The sequence below is a fragment of the Ursus maritimus genome, unplaced genomic scaffold (assembly GCF_017311325.1).
Source record: "Ursus maritimus isolate PB19 unplaced genomic scaffold, ASM1731132v1 scaffold_17, whole genome shotgun sequence".
Taxonomy (NCBI): domain Eukaryota; kingdom Metazoa; phylum Chordata; class Mammalia; order Carnivora; family Ursidae; genus Ursus; species Ursus maritimus.
The window spans coordinates 42,825,162-42,837,593 of NW_024424119.1; the positions used below are offsets into that span (position 1 = coordinate 42,825,162).

The 12,432-nt window shown below is 44.7% G+C and overlaps 1 protein-coding gene across 1 annotated transcript in view; it reads right to left on the reverse strand.

The window, feature by feature from the left end:
• Positions 1-704: 704 nt before the first annotated feature.
• Positions 705-12,432, reverse strand: part of ASTN2 (astrotactin 2) — an 844,435-nt gene continuing 832,707 nt past the window's right edge. Inside the window, 1 exon segment of the mRNA XM_040631793.1 lies at positions 705-1,205. Coding sequence (XP_040487727.1) covers positions 968-1,205 — 238 coding nt within the window. The 3' untranslated portion in view covers positions 705-967.

Below are 12,432 nucleotides of genomic sequence, written 5' to 3' on the forward strand. Positions count from 1 at the left end.
CCCTTGAATGTGTTCTCTCTTATTTCCAGACTTTTGCTCATGGCGTCCCATCTCATCCTTCTGTACTGTGTCTGGTTTATTCCTCCCCATCCTCTGGGCTTTAGGCATCCCTTTTTGAAGGAAGCATTTCACAATTCCTCTAGTTTGTCTCATAGCCCAACAATGAGTTTAAATAACCTCCATTCTTCCCCTGCTATAGCCTGAAGTCACTGAACTGCTTCTCTATAATTCCCATCGACTCTAAGTTCCCTGAGAGCAGGGAGCTTCTCACTCTTTAGTTGCACATCCAGTGCCTGGCATATAGTAGGTAATCAATAAATACCTGTTGAGTAGATAAACAGAGGTCCCCCAGTGGCAAGAAACACTCCCCAAGCAGAAAGAGAGACAATAAGAATTTTTAATGCATGGAACGTCCTGCAGGGACTCTGGGCAGACCCACAGGTAGCAGGAAGAGGCAGGGGTCCTGCAAACTCAATAACGTCTTGAAAAAAAAAATTATAAAGACCCAAGCTTCCTCACTGCACCAATTCTCGGGGCCTCCTTCCTGTTGCTGAAGAGGCCAGATTGTCTCTCCAGAGGTCTCCTCCAGGGTCTGTTGCCGGAAGGAAGCTGAGTGTGGCAGGAGGAAGGAAGAAGATCAAAGGCCGCTTGGTCTCCACCTGAAAGCTCCTGCCTCGGGACTGACCACCATCCATAAGAAAAGAGTTTAAAAAGGAGAGACTTTGATAGAGCCAAATAATATCTTAGAAAAAATAAAAGATAGAGAAAAACGGATAATTCCAGTGGTTACAAAGTTCTCTGTCGGCTATCCACAAGAGAAAGAGTTTGCTTTGGCCTTGCTGGCAAGCCTCATCCGCCAGGCCCATCCTCAGCTGTCCCCCAGTTCCCCCCAGGCCCCAGGATCCACGAGAGTACTGCTCCCCCTCCCACGGAGAGTCTGTGTGCTCATGGAGGGCAGCGCCCTCCCTCACCGGCCCTTGGACTCCCCATACGTGTTTCGGGCCATGGACACCATCTTCTCCTCGCACGTGATTTTGGTGTCCTTGAGGATGCTGTACCACACCATACCCGCGGGCCGGACCTCCTCGCTGCGGCAGAAAAGGTAGGGCACGGTGTCCACGCGGCTCTGGATGTAAGCGCTTCGCAGGAGGCTGGAGCAGTGGCTGCTCACCCTCTCCAGTCGCCGCAGGATCAGGTGGGCCTTCCTGAAAGGGAGGACGAGACGGTGATGAAGAAGGAAGCCAAGACCAGGGTTTAAGCCTTTGAATGGTGAATAAAGGTCAACAGAGAAATGAGGACTTCCTGTCCCAACAATCTCCTATCCATTCCTGGCCCGAGTGTGGTATTTCAAACACCTACTCAAAAATCACCTCCGAATTTGTCCTCTTCGATTGTGCAATGTGTAAAAACTGACAGCTACATAGAACCTTAGATTCAGAATTTTCATTTCTAAGATATGAGAATCCCAGGAGTTATAAGGTCACCAGCTTTGGGACTCTGACCAAGAAGAAATTGTTATAATAATGATACCCAGCAATAACAATCACAACTAAAATTTACTGACACCTGCCACACTAGATGCAGAATGAGTGCTTTACCTACATTTTAAGATTTTATGTAATCTTCACAACAGCCCTGAACATACTGTTCTTTCCACCCACACCAAACGGATGTGGAGCCCACAGCTCAAAGACATGACATTGCGTGACCAAGGTCAAACATTCAGTTGACCACTGGGGCTGGGCATTCGGATCTAGGCCTGAACACCCACAAAGTCCCTCTCTAACTTCTGCTTTTGTGTTTCTCTAGTTCTCTCATATTCTTTCTTTTCTCACAGTCAGGAAATTTGGAAATCTTTCATCAAAGCCTTAATATCTAAGTCCCCAAATCAGATTCCTCTGTATCTCGTTTTTCTCATCTCTAAAATAGTGACGATGGTCTTAGCGTCATAAGCGGTGGTTAAGATCTACCATGAGTAATGCCCAAAGCCTGGCACAGCATAAGTTCCCAATAAATGATACCTAGGACTATAAAGAATTGTTATGATGGTGTCTTGGGATCAAGGTCACACCGAACACTAGTCTAAGCAAGAATCACCCTGTCCTGTGGTGATCATCATTGGTAACTTATCTAGATCCCTTTAACCAGTAACAGAGAGAGGATCCCTGAGGAGGTCTGACAGCTGCACAGAAAATTAAAGCTAGCAAGGATCTCTGACATCCTTGGGTTTCTCAATGATGGCACTATTGACATTTGGGCCAGATAGTTCTCTGTTGTGGCGGCTGTCTCGTAGGAAGTTTAGCAGCATTCCTGGGCCTCTGCCTATTAAATACCAGTAGCATTCCTTTGCCCCAGTCATAGCAATGCAATGGTCTCCAGACATTGGGAATTGTCCTCTTGGGGTGGAAAATCACCCCAACTGGGAACCACTGACCTAGACTAACCTACTCTTATTAAAGATGTGAAAACTGAGGCTCAGAGAGGGAAAGGGATATCCTTTTCCTGGGTCACACCACACGTTAGCTTCACTGTCAAGGTGCCTGTCACCATGTGAAATCCAATTTTCTCTACATTCTAGTATCTTCAAGATACCCAAGGGCTAAACGAGCAGCTCTCTCCTGCTGTCCTCTCCATGCCCCTCTGAGACCCCAGGAGGGAGGGTGTTTTACGACAACAGACCCCACAAATGGGAGACTGTGTTAGGCACCTGCATGGCAGCGGGAAAAGGGCCGGGCTTCTGTGTGTATGTTCTGTGGGCATGATTTATGAGGTACATTTCAAAAAGTCCTCTTTGTATAGTTCACCACTTGGGTGGAATATTTCCTGAGGTGCCAAGAATTCATAGCTTCATAATCACACTCGAGTTGCCACTCTGCCCACAGTCCTCTCTCTCTGCTGGCAGGCACCTCCCAACGAGGAGCTTGAGGAGTTCATTTCTCTCTCCTCCTGGTTTGAGCCCTTGCTCTGTTCCTTAATAGCTCTGTGTCCTTGGGAAATTTACGTAATGTCTCTAAACCCGTTTCTTCACTTGAAAAATGGGGCTGTTGTGAAGTTACAGGAGATAAAGTCATTGACTGATCATTTACTGAGCACTTATTTTATGGTAGGGCTCCCTTTTTGGTGTGAAAGACAGACAGATGGAAAATTACAACACAGGTAGCAAAGGCAATGATAAGAGGAGGCATGGGGGCTGGGGGCGGGGAGGAAGTAGAAGAAGGTGCCTAGGTAGGAATGAGAATATTCAAGAAGACTTCCTAGTAGAAGGGCAACTTGTGTTGAGTCTCAAAAATGAGTAGGGGTTAAAGAAGACAGAGGCATACCAGGAAGCAGAGGTAAAAGCACAAAGATAAGGGACTGCATAGAAGTTCTGAGGATTTACGGCTGGGATACCAGGATTACCGTGGGTAAGTGGCGACACAGTGGGAAACTGGAGAAGTGGCAGGGTCCACACCATTGAAGCTTAGGAACTGGAGTGTTGGTTGTACAGAATAATGGCACGCCATCCAGGCTCTAGAGCCTGACTGCTCAGATTCAAATCCTGGCTCAGTCACTTACTAGCTCTGTGACATCGAGGGAATTGTTTAACCAGGTGTGACCCAGTTTCCTTATCCATGAAATGGGAATAATACCTGTATCTACCACAAAGTCTTGTTAAAAAAACAAAAAACAAAAAACCCAACAGCATTGACGAATCTGTAACAAGCCTTCAATAAATGTTATCTATGATTGTGGTCTGGAGAGTAAATAGGGGAGTAATTAAAGGGTTTTAAGGAGCAAAGTAATGCATTCAGAGCTGGACTATTTAAAAATGTTTCTGGCTGGCTTGAGGAGAATCAAACTGGGGGAAGGGCAAGACTGACAGCAAGAAACCAGGTAGGGCACACACCCAGGTGTTAAGTGTTTCCTACCATCGTACTTAAGGGTGCTGGTTTGCTTTTTCTGTGCTTTTAAAAAGCTACGTACTCCTTCTGCTTCCTCATTTATAAAAAGGGAGTAACATTCACCAACCTCATAAAGTTATAGTGAGGATTACATAAGTTAATACATACAAAACTCTTAGAAACATGTTCGGCACATCTTAAGTCCCTGACACAGGTTAGAAAGTATCACTACAACACCACCATCACCCCCCCCCCATCATCAGCCTTATTTGTGTCCTGGTGTAAGCCTAGAGCACCTTTATAAGTCAGTGGCAGGAAAGAGACAGAAATACAACAGCCTCTAATACGGGGTCAGAGTGCTGGGTTGGAGACATGCTGTGTGCTCTGAGAATATATAAAGTGGACATCTAATCATTAATTTGGGGGCTCCGAAATCTTCCCAAGGTATGTAACACCTGCACCAAGACTTCAATGATGAGACAGGTTTTTCAGGGAGACGGGGAGGCAGAGAAAAGAGCCCATCTAAAGTTAGACGAGAGAAAGCATGAACACCCAGTTCTTTGAAATGGTTAGCACAAAGAATGGGTGAGAGACTAGTCGGTTTGGCAGATACCAGACCATCAAGGCTCTTCAAAGTCATGGTGAAGGCAATGGAGAGTGGCTGTCTGCGGCAGACAGTCACAAAGACAAGCTACGAATATAAAATGAGGTGGAAAGGGAAATTCCTCCAACATTTCCAAATGCTTTGCCTCCAAAGGCCCAGCCACTTCCTCAGGGAGAATCTTGGAACTCAACTGAACCAAGCCTCCTTTTGAATGGATGGGGAAACTGAGGTCTGGAGTGAGAAAATAGTCTAAGGGAACACCTTACATTAGTAACAACAGCAGAGCAAGAACCAGAGCTCCTGATGTACAGAGCTAAATTGAAAAATCTGGCCCTGGAGTCACAGATTCAAATCCCAGCTCTATACCTTAACAACTATGTGGACCATCAGCGAGTTCTTCCATGCCGCTCTTAGTTATGGCATCAGGACAATGGAAGCAATAGCAGTGTTTTGCAGGGGGAGAGAGAGAACCTGAGTAATTTGCTTACTCTCAGTAAATGTTAGCCAAGATTCAAAGGCACATGCTGTAGTAGAAAGGACACAGGCTTCAGAGTCCATTAGGGAAGTCACTTCTCTGTAAGTCGGTTTGCCCATTTGTAAAATGGGATTAGAGGTGCTTATTTTGTAGGGCTGTTGTTAGGCTGAAATGAATGACTACCCTAGGCGTCCAGCACAGAAGTTTGTACACAATAGGCATGAAACCAGTTGTCAGTTCACTTAACTATCCCCGCTCTTTTCCCAACGCACACACTGCCTCAGACCTTGGCTTGCATTTAGCCAACAATGACAGGAGAAGTCAGAAGGTGACGCCATGGAGAGAAGGGTTGGAGGTGCTTAAAGGCCAGTGAGCAGGAGGACGGAGTGAGGGACCAAAGGCGAGAGTGCTGGGTAATAAATTTTAGGCAATGGAGATGCATAAATCAAAGGCCAGGCATGGTCCAAGCTTTCCCTGGAGAGGGAATCGTAGGTCAGAGTGACCACTTTTCTCAAACACCGGAAATGAAATCTTCCTCATTGGAGACAGGACCCAGGCCCGCTGGGACAGGAAACCAGAGGTGAAGGAGCCACTGCACATTAATTTATGGTTGTATTAGCAGGCGAGACTGAGACAGGAATGGCTTGTGGAGGAGTCAGGAGCTGAGTTCTGATGCCACTTCTCCGGGAACTATAGAACCTTTGACCGACCATTCTATTCCCAGCACCATTACCCAATCAGCTGTTGACACAGTTAGTGGATAGAGACCTAAATTCTAAGGGGGCCTTGGACTGGAGGGAAAAAAGGAGGCAGTAAGGAAACATTCCTATTGGTCTCTCCCCCTCCTCCCTATCTCCTTGAGTTGAACTTAAATATCTCTGTGTTCGCTGACCTCAAGCTTAATAAGAGTTGAGGGCATGACGTGGTTGCACAAAAATGGGACACACCCTCCAGAAGTAGATAGGGCAGATTAAGAGAAAGAATGACTTCATTCATATTGCCCTGGTCAGGCCACATCTGGAGAACCCCAGTCACTTCTGGTAACAGGGACATGTGCAAACTGTAGCCAAATCATGATGCTGAAGGTTGTCTCAAAAGCAAGGCTTAGGAGGAAGTGTGGAAAGCAGGAATGGAATGTGTCCACTGAAGGGGGATATGCAAACGGTTATGTTGTTCTAATAAATGAAGACGGGGGGGGGGGGACTGAAACTAAATATAATCCTCGCCACAATTATAGAGTTTGTACTTCAGTCCCAGTCTTTGGGTAGTAAAAGTGAGCCTCGGGCTGGTCATATGATTTGACCAGGGTTAGCAATGTAAGAATAGCATCTAGATCTCTGTTGCAAGGCACTCCAGTGTTATCAATGGTGTCACTCTAAAAAGGTGGCAAATTTTGACTTAATAAAAAACTTAAAACTAGAGTCCTCTAAGTATAGAATGGATCCTTCCATATCTCCAATGGGCTTCCTTCACCGGAGATGCTCAAATCAAGTATGTTTTAGAAAGGAGTCTTAGTCTGTTTGGGCTTCTGTAACAACATACCACAGACTGGGTAGCTTATAAACAATGCAGATTTAGTTCTCACAGTTCTGAAGGCTGGGAAGTCCAGGATCATGGCACTGGAAGATGTGGTGCAGTGGCTGGTGAGAGCTAGCTTCCCAGTCCATAGATGGTACTTTCTAGTTGTGCCTTCACATGGTGGAAAGGGTGAAGGATCTCTCTGGTCCCTCTTTTATAAGACTACTGATCCCATTCATGAGGGATCCACCCTCAAGACCTAATCACCTCCCAAAGGTCCCATCTCTTAACACGATTACCTTGCACATTAGATTTTGGACCTATGAATTTTGGGGGATACGACATTCAGACCAAAGCAGAGTCTAATGGTAGTAGAAATTGGAGAAGATTTTTGTTGTTTTTGTTTTTAACCTAAAAGGAGTTAGAGGCTTCGTTCACAGAGAAATACCATCTGATGGGCATCTGATGAGCACTTCACAACAGAACCTGGTGTGACACAACTGCCAACACATGGAGTTCCTGATGTGAGAGGACCACGTTCATTGAGGGTCTACTCATGCTTCAGAGTCATGCTGAAATTTCATCTTCCGGAAGTCTTCCAGATCTCGCCAGCTATCATAAGCCATCTTTCCCCCTTTGCTGCTGAAGCCTTTTATTTCTCTGTTGTGATACACATTATATTCTGCCTTAGTTGTATACAAATCTTGGGATGCGATGTATTATAATGGACAGGATGTTGGTTTGAATTTTGCATTTTGAAGTTATTTTGAATTCGGCCTCTGATAGTTACTAGCTGTGTAGCCTTCAACAATTTACTCAATTCCACTGATTCTCTCTTGCTTAATCTTCAAAATAGATGGTTCAGGAGATGAAATGACATATAAACGATTGGGCCCATAACAGGTGCTCAACTAATATCTCCCACCTGCTTTTTGGGCAGCATAGAGTCCCCCTGTTGCCCCGCTCCTGATTGTGCAAGAAGGAGAAATTAATAAGGGTAAATTGACTTGAACTGAGGAAATTCTCAGTCCCTAGCTTTCCAAATCCAGTAATTCTCAAGCAGGAATTGATAAAGGAAATGAAATGGCATAAGAGCATTGATGTAGACCAAGGGAAATAATCTGGTAAGTGGGCAAAATGTTTATATAGATTTGTTTATAAGAGCAAAGCATTTGGAAGAAAACTAGTTGCTTTTTAATAGAAGACTCAATTAACATATGATAGATTCATATAATTGCATGGATAAAGGGCCCTCCCAGATAACATATGTACATATGCATCCGTGAGAAAAGGCTTGTTATGTGTAAACAGGCAGAAAACAGAATATAGTGTAGATATTTACTGAACATAGCAGTGTTGGTGGAAATAGGGCTGTGGCTATAGATACAGGTATATCCTTAAGCCTATATCAGAGTCCCTATTCATGTGCATATCCATGTCATACCTGGAAAGCACACTGCTAATGATTTTATCTCTGGGTTGGGATTACTGGATTCAGAGGTGCAAAATTTTCACTTTCCATTTTATATACATCCACTTCACATAGATGTTATCGAGTAAGAATTACTTTTAGAACAAAATACAATCAGGTAATTCCATTTTGAAAACATGTGTATACACACATATATTTTACAGTTGGTGTGACGAATTTGTGCGATGAAACAATGGTTTTATAGCTTCCCAATAGTTCACTGGAGTTATTTTCAGAATAAATCCACATCAAATCTAGCCTTGGACTACTCCCACAAAACAGAAATCCAGCAGCTCAAATACTGCCACCTGGATATGTATTTCAACACCAGGTTTGAAGTGTGATTTGTAAGATAAACAGTGAAAATATTTACATTTTATCTTCTCCTTTTTCTCTCACAAGAAAACATAAGACCTTCCCAAGAATTCACTCCTTAACTGATGGTAAGTATAACAGAGTCTCAACTAACTCAACGATTTCGGTGTGGAACTGACACAGACTTCAAGATAGCAGCCAACCTTGGTACACTATCAGTGGGAACACTGATCCATGGGACGCTTGTTCAAAGTCATACTGTGTTTTGTTTGTATTTATCCACCCTAGGACATCTTAAGTTATAAGAAATGCCACTGACTTAAGTAACCTTTTAAGAGAAGAATGTAACACTTAATGTGCACGTCCATTGTGCACTGCCCATCCTGATTTCAGAAATGTCAAAATATGCAGAAAAATTAAAAGCGCATCTGAGATCCATAGGAATATGGCCCTAGAGGCCTAAGTTTGCTTTTGTTCCCCAAATCCTAGAAATTCTAAAAGACTTAATCCATGATAGTTAAGGAAAGAGCTAATATAATCTTGAACTAAAAGAATGTACGGTGACATCAGATTTGCTTAGTTTCACTATGGATACAGCATAGGCTATGGATAGAGTTCATAGGATGTGCCAGCTCTTCTCAGATAGGAAAGGCTTCTTGTCTTGCTGTGTTGAGAAAAATCCCAGGCTGAACCAAGTCTGTGATGATTTCTGTGATCGATTAGCGATGTCTGCCATGGAAGCAAGAGAGGCTGAGGTAGTAAATACACTATTACCAGTCCAGAGAGATGAATTCACTGAAACAAAATCCCTTCAGTGCTTGCTCTCTTCTTCCTTCTCTGTCATTTCAGCCAAATGTAGCTGAGAGGATCGAGAAGCCCAAGAGTAGTCAAGGGTGTTCCGACTGAAGCAAATTCTGGTCCTTAGCCACCTATGAGCTCAGCTTCTCAGGTCTCCTAATAGGAACCGTATGGCTGGGACAGCTGGGTATCAGCAGGTCTTCTCTGAGCAGCTGTTTGTGGCACCTGTGGCTGTCACGGGAACCAGGCTCTGGAGGACACTGGCCTGATAGACTCATTAGGCAGACGTAAGAGATGCCCTTTTGTCACTAAATTTTATGGGGGTATGTGACTATAGATACAGGGAGAAGTAGAGAACATTTTGGGGTTTGGTGATTAGAGGCCAAGAGAATCCTAATCGAGTTCATCCTATGGTATGAGTCCTCCTGGGAAGAGCTCTTAACACCCTGGCCACCCTAGGTCCCTGAGAATCAGGACATTCTGGACTAGAGGGGAAAGGACAGCCAGGATGTGCTTGTTCTCTGTTTTTTTTACGACCTTCAGGGCTTTCTGGTTTCCTGGCTTTCCAGCTGGAAGGGACTTTGGAGTCCAGCCTTTCTATGTTACAAATGGGGTCCAGAATGGCAATGGCATTTGTCCAAGGTCACACAGCAAGTGGATGGCAAACCTAGGACAGAAACCCAAGGTCCCTGGCTCCAGGGCAGTGTCTCACTCTCTCACCTTTACACTTTGAAACCATGCACATTTGCAAAACCTTCAGAGTCATGGCACATTTACCCAAACTGCTCCTCTGTTTAAAACCTTTACCTGGCTTTTGGGAGAAAGAACAAACTGAGCAGAGCTCATAAGAGCCATCATGACCTGCCCTCCGCTGAACTCCCAGCCTTGGGTTTTTTTTGCTTCGTTTTGTTTTCCCCTATCACCTTGAACTCTCTGTCCCAATGAGATTTGTACTTCCTGACTCAAGTGTATCCTCTTAACTACCCACCCTAACACTCAACTTTGTGCTGGCTGTTCCTTCTGATGAGAATATCCTCCTCCTTCCACCTGGAGGACTCCCGTTCATCCTTTGATGCTAGGCATAGACTTCCCTTTCTTCTCCACCGGATCCTCCTTTGAGGTCCAGGTCTGGATTAGCTGTGCCATCTATTCCCATCTAGAACCTCGTCACTCAAAATGTGCTTTAAGAACCAGCAACATGGGCATCACCTGAGAGCTTATTAGCAAAGCAGAATCTCAGGCCCATCCTAAGCCACAAAGTCCATGTGAATCTTAGCAAGGCTCTCAGGGGATTCTCATGCACACCCAAGTTGGAGAAGCACTGCTGTAAAACAAACTTCCCACCCTCTTTAGAGCATATGCTTCTTATAACATGTTTCACTGCAACTGCCCACAGACTTTTTCTCACTAGATGCTGCTCCTTGGAAAGACAGGATCTGTCTTCTTCAGTCATACGTTTCCAGCCATAGCGCAGAGCCTGGCACATAGTAAACACATTAAATGATCAATGAATAAATAAACTAATGAAATGTGGTCTCCATGGGTCTCTTAATATTTCCAAGGACAATGCATTTTTTGATTGCTATTTTTGAGCTGGAAAGACAGAGTTCATGGAATTCAGTTGTTTCCAACTATGACCTATGGATCTTTAAGAGCTGAGAGAGAGACAGACAGAGAGAGAGAGAGAGAGAGAGAGAGAGAGATCTAAGAGTCCCTTGGGATTGGGGGAAAGGGGATTTGAAATGGAGACCCAGCAGGTGGATCTTCTACCAGAACAACTGTGCAACCATCTGAGCCACAAATCCACTCATCCCATTATCCAATTATTTAACAAGTAATTATTTAGCACCCACTTACAAGAGTGACTAGGACATAAAGAATCACTAAGTACACACAAGCTGACATCCTAGTGCAGAAGAGAGATAACACAACAGTAAACACATGAGCAATGTGACATACTGAAACTAGTAGGTATGACCCAGAAAATAAAACATGAGAGTGTGATTGAGAGAACAGGTAGAACTTTTAGAGGATTCTCCGAGAAAGTAGCATTCTAGTTAAGACCTGTGGTTCTACGTAAGATCTATTTAGGAAAAAAAAAAAATCTACTGCTAAGAAGAAAGTACCACTGCCCTAGTTCATCCTGATCGTTTTATAGATGAGGAAACTGAGGGCTGGAGAGACCCTAGAGCCCAAGGTTGCACAATGAGTTCATTAGCAGTGTCAGGATAGATTAGGATGCAGCTATCTTGATTGCTGCTGACATGCCTGTGTGGGATGTTAGAGGAATCTCATATCCCCTCCAGAGACTAGAAAGACTGAGGAGGGAGGAAACTGGGTGACACCAATCGGGGTTGGCGGACAGTGACTGGTGACGGGTTGGCTGGAGGTTAGTGGGTTATCACAGTCCATTACCAAGTGGGTTGTCCTGCCTCTGTGGGAGGCCAGGCAGCCTTTCCAGAAGATTTATGTCCTAGAAGGTCATAAAGGAACCCAGAAGGCTGTAAAGACAAAGTCAGGAGTGGAGCTCTGGTTTAGCTTCCACCCAACTCTGAGCCCTGTGGGAAAGCCCAATAAAGTGGGATGCCTTTCCCTGTCCATGGGCAAGATGGCGGCCCAGATGACTCACACAGTAGCTTTCATCTGGGGCTCTGTGACTCTGCCTGTCTGCCCTCTTTTAGCTTTTATCTAAAGAAGCTTCCTTTCATGTGAAAGAGAAAAAGTTATAGTCCAGGACCCAATGGGCAGATAAGGTCTGTTCCAGGGAGAGGTCCCTTTTATCCCTGACCAAGCTCTCATCTGTTCCCAAGGGTCTCAAATCCTTGGAGAGATATTGCAAGCGTTCTAAGGGCTCAGGGTGAGAGCTCAGGGCAGAATCAGCCTTCCTATCAAACCGTGCAACTATGGGCAGCTTATTTAACCTCATGGGGCCTCCAATTCCTTATCATCCACAAAATGAGAATACCCCACCTTGCCCAGTTTACAGCGTAATTTTAAAGCTTTTAAAGCACGGAGTGCTGCCGACTGACTAAGTATTTCAGGAAGTCAGGTGATTCTTTCCAATGCTATCAGTTCCACTCTGCTCCAGAACACCACACTATCTCTCCTGGATTATTAAAAGAGCAGCCTCAAGGGCCTCACCACCTCCCTCCTGTTTTGACTCCTCTCCCCCGACCGACCGTCTAAGCTTCCAACTGCCATAAGAGTGATCTTTCTTCCCCTGAAGATCTGCCAATATCACCCCCTTGTGAAAAACAATTGAAAAGCTTCCCATTACTCTAGGGAGATAATCCGAACTCTTTAACCCTACTTACAGGGCATTCAGAACTGGCTCCCCTGACCCCTTCCTTCTTATCTCTTGCCACTCCTG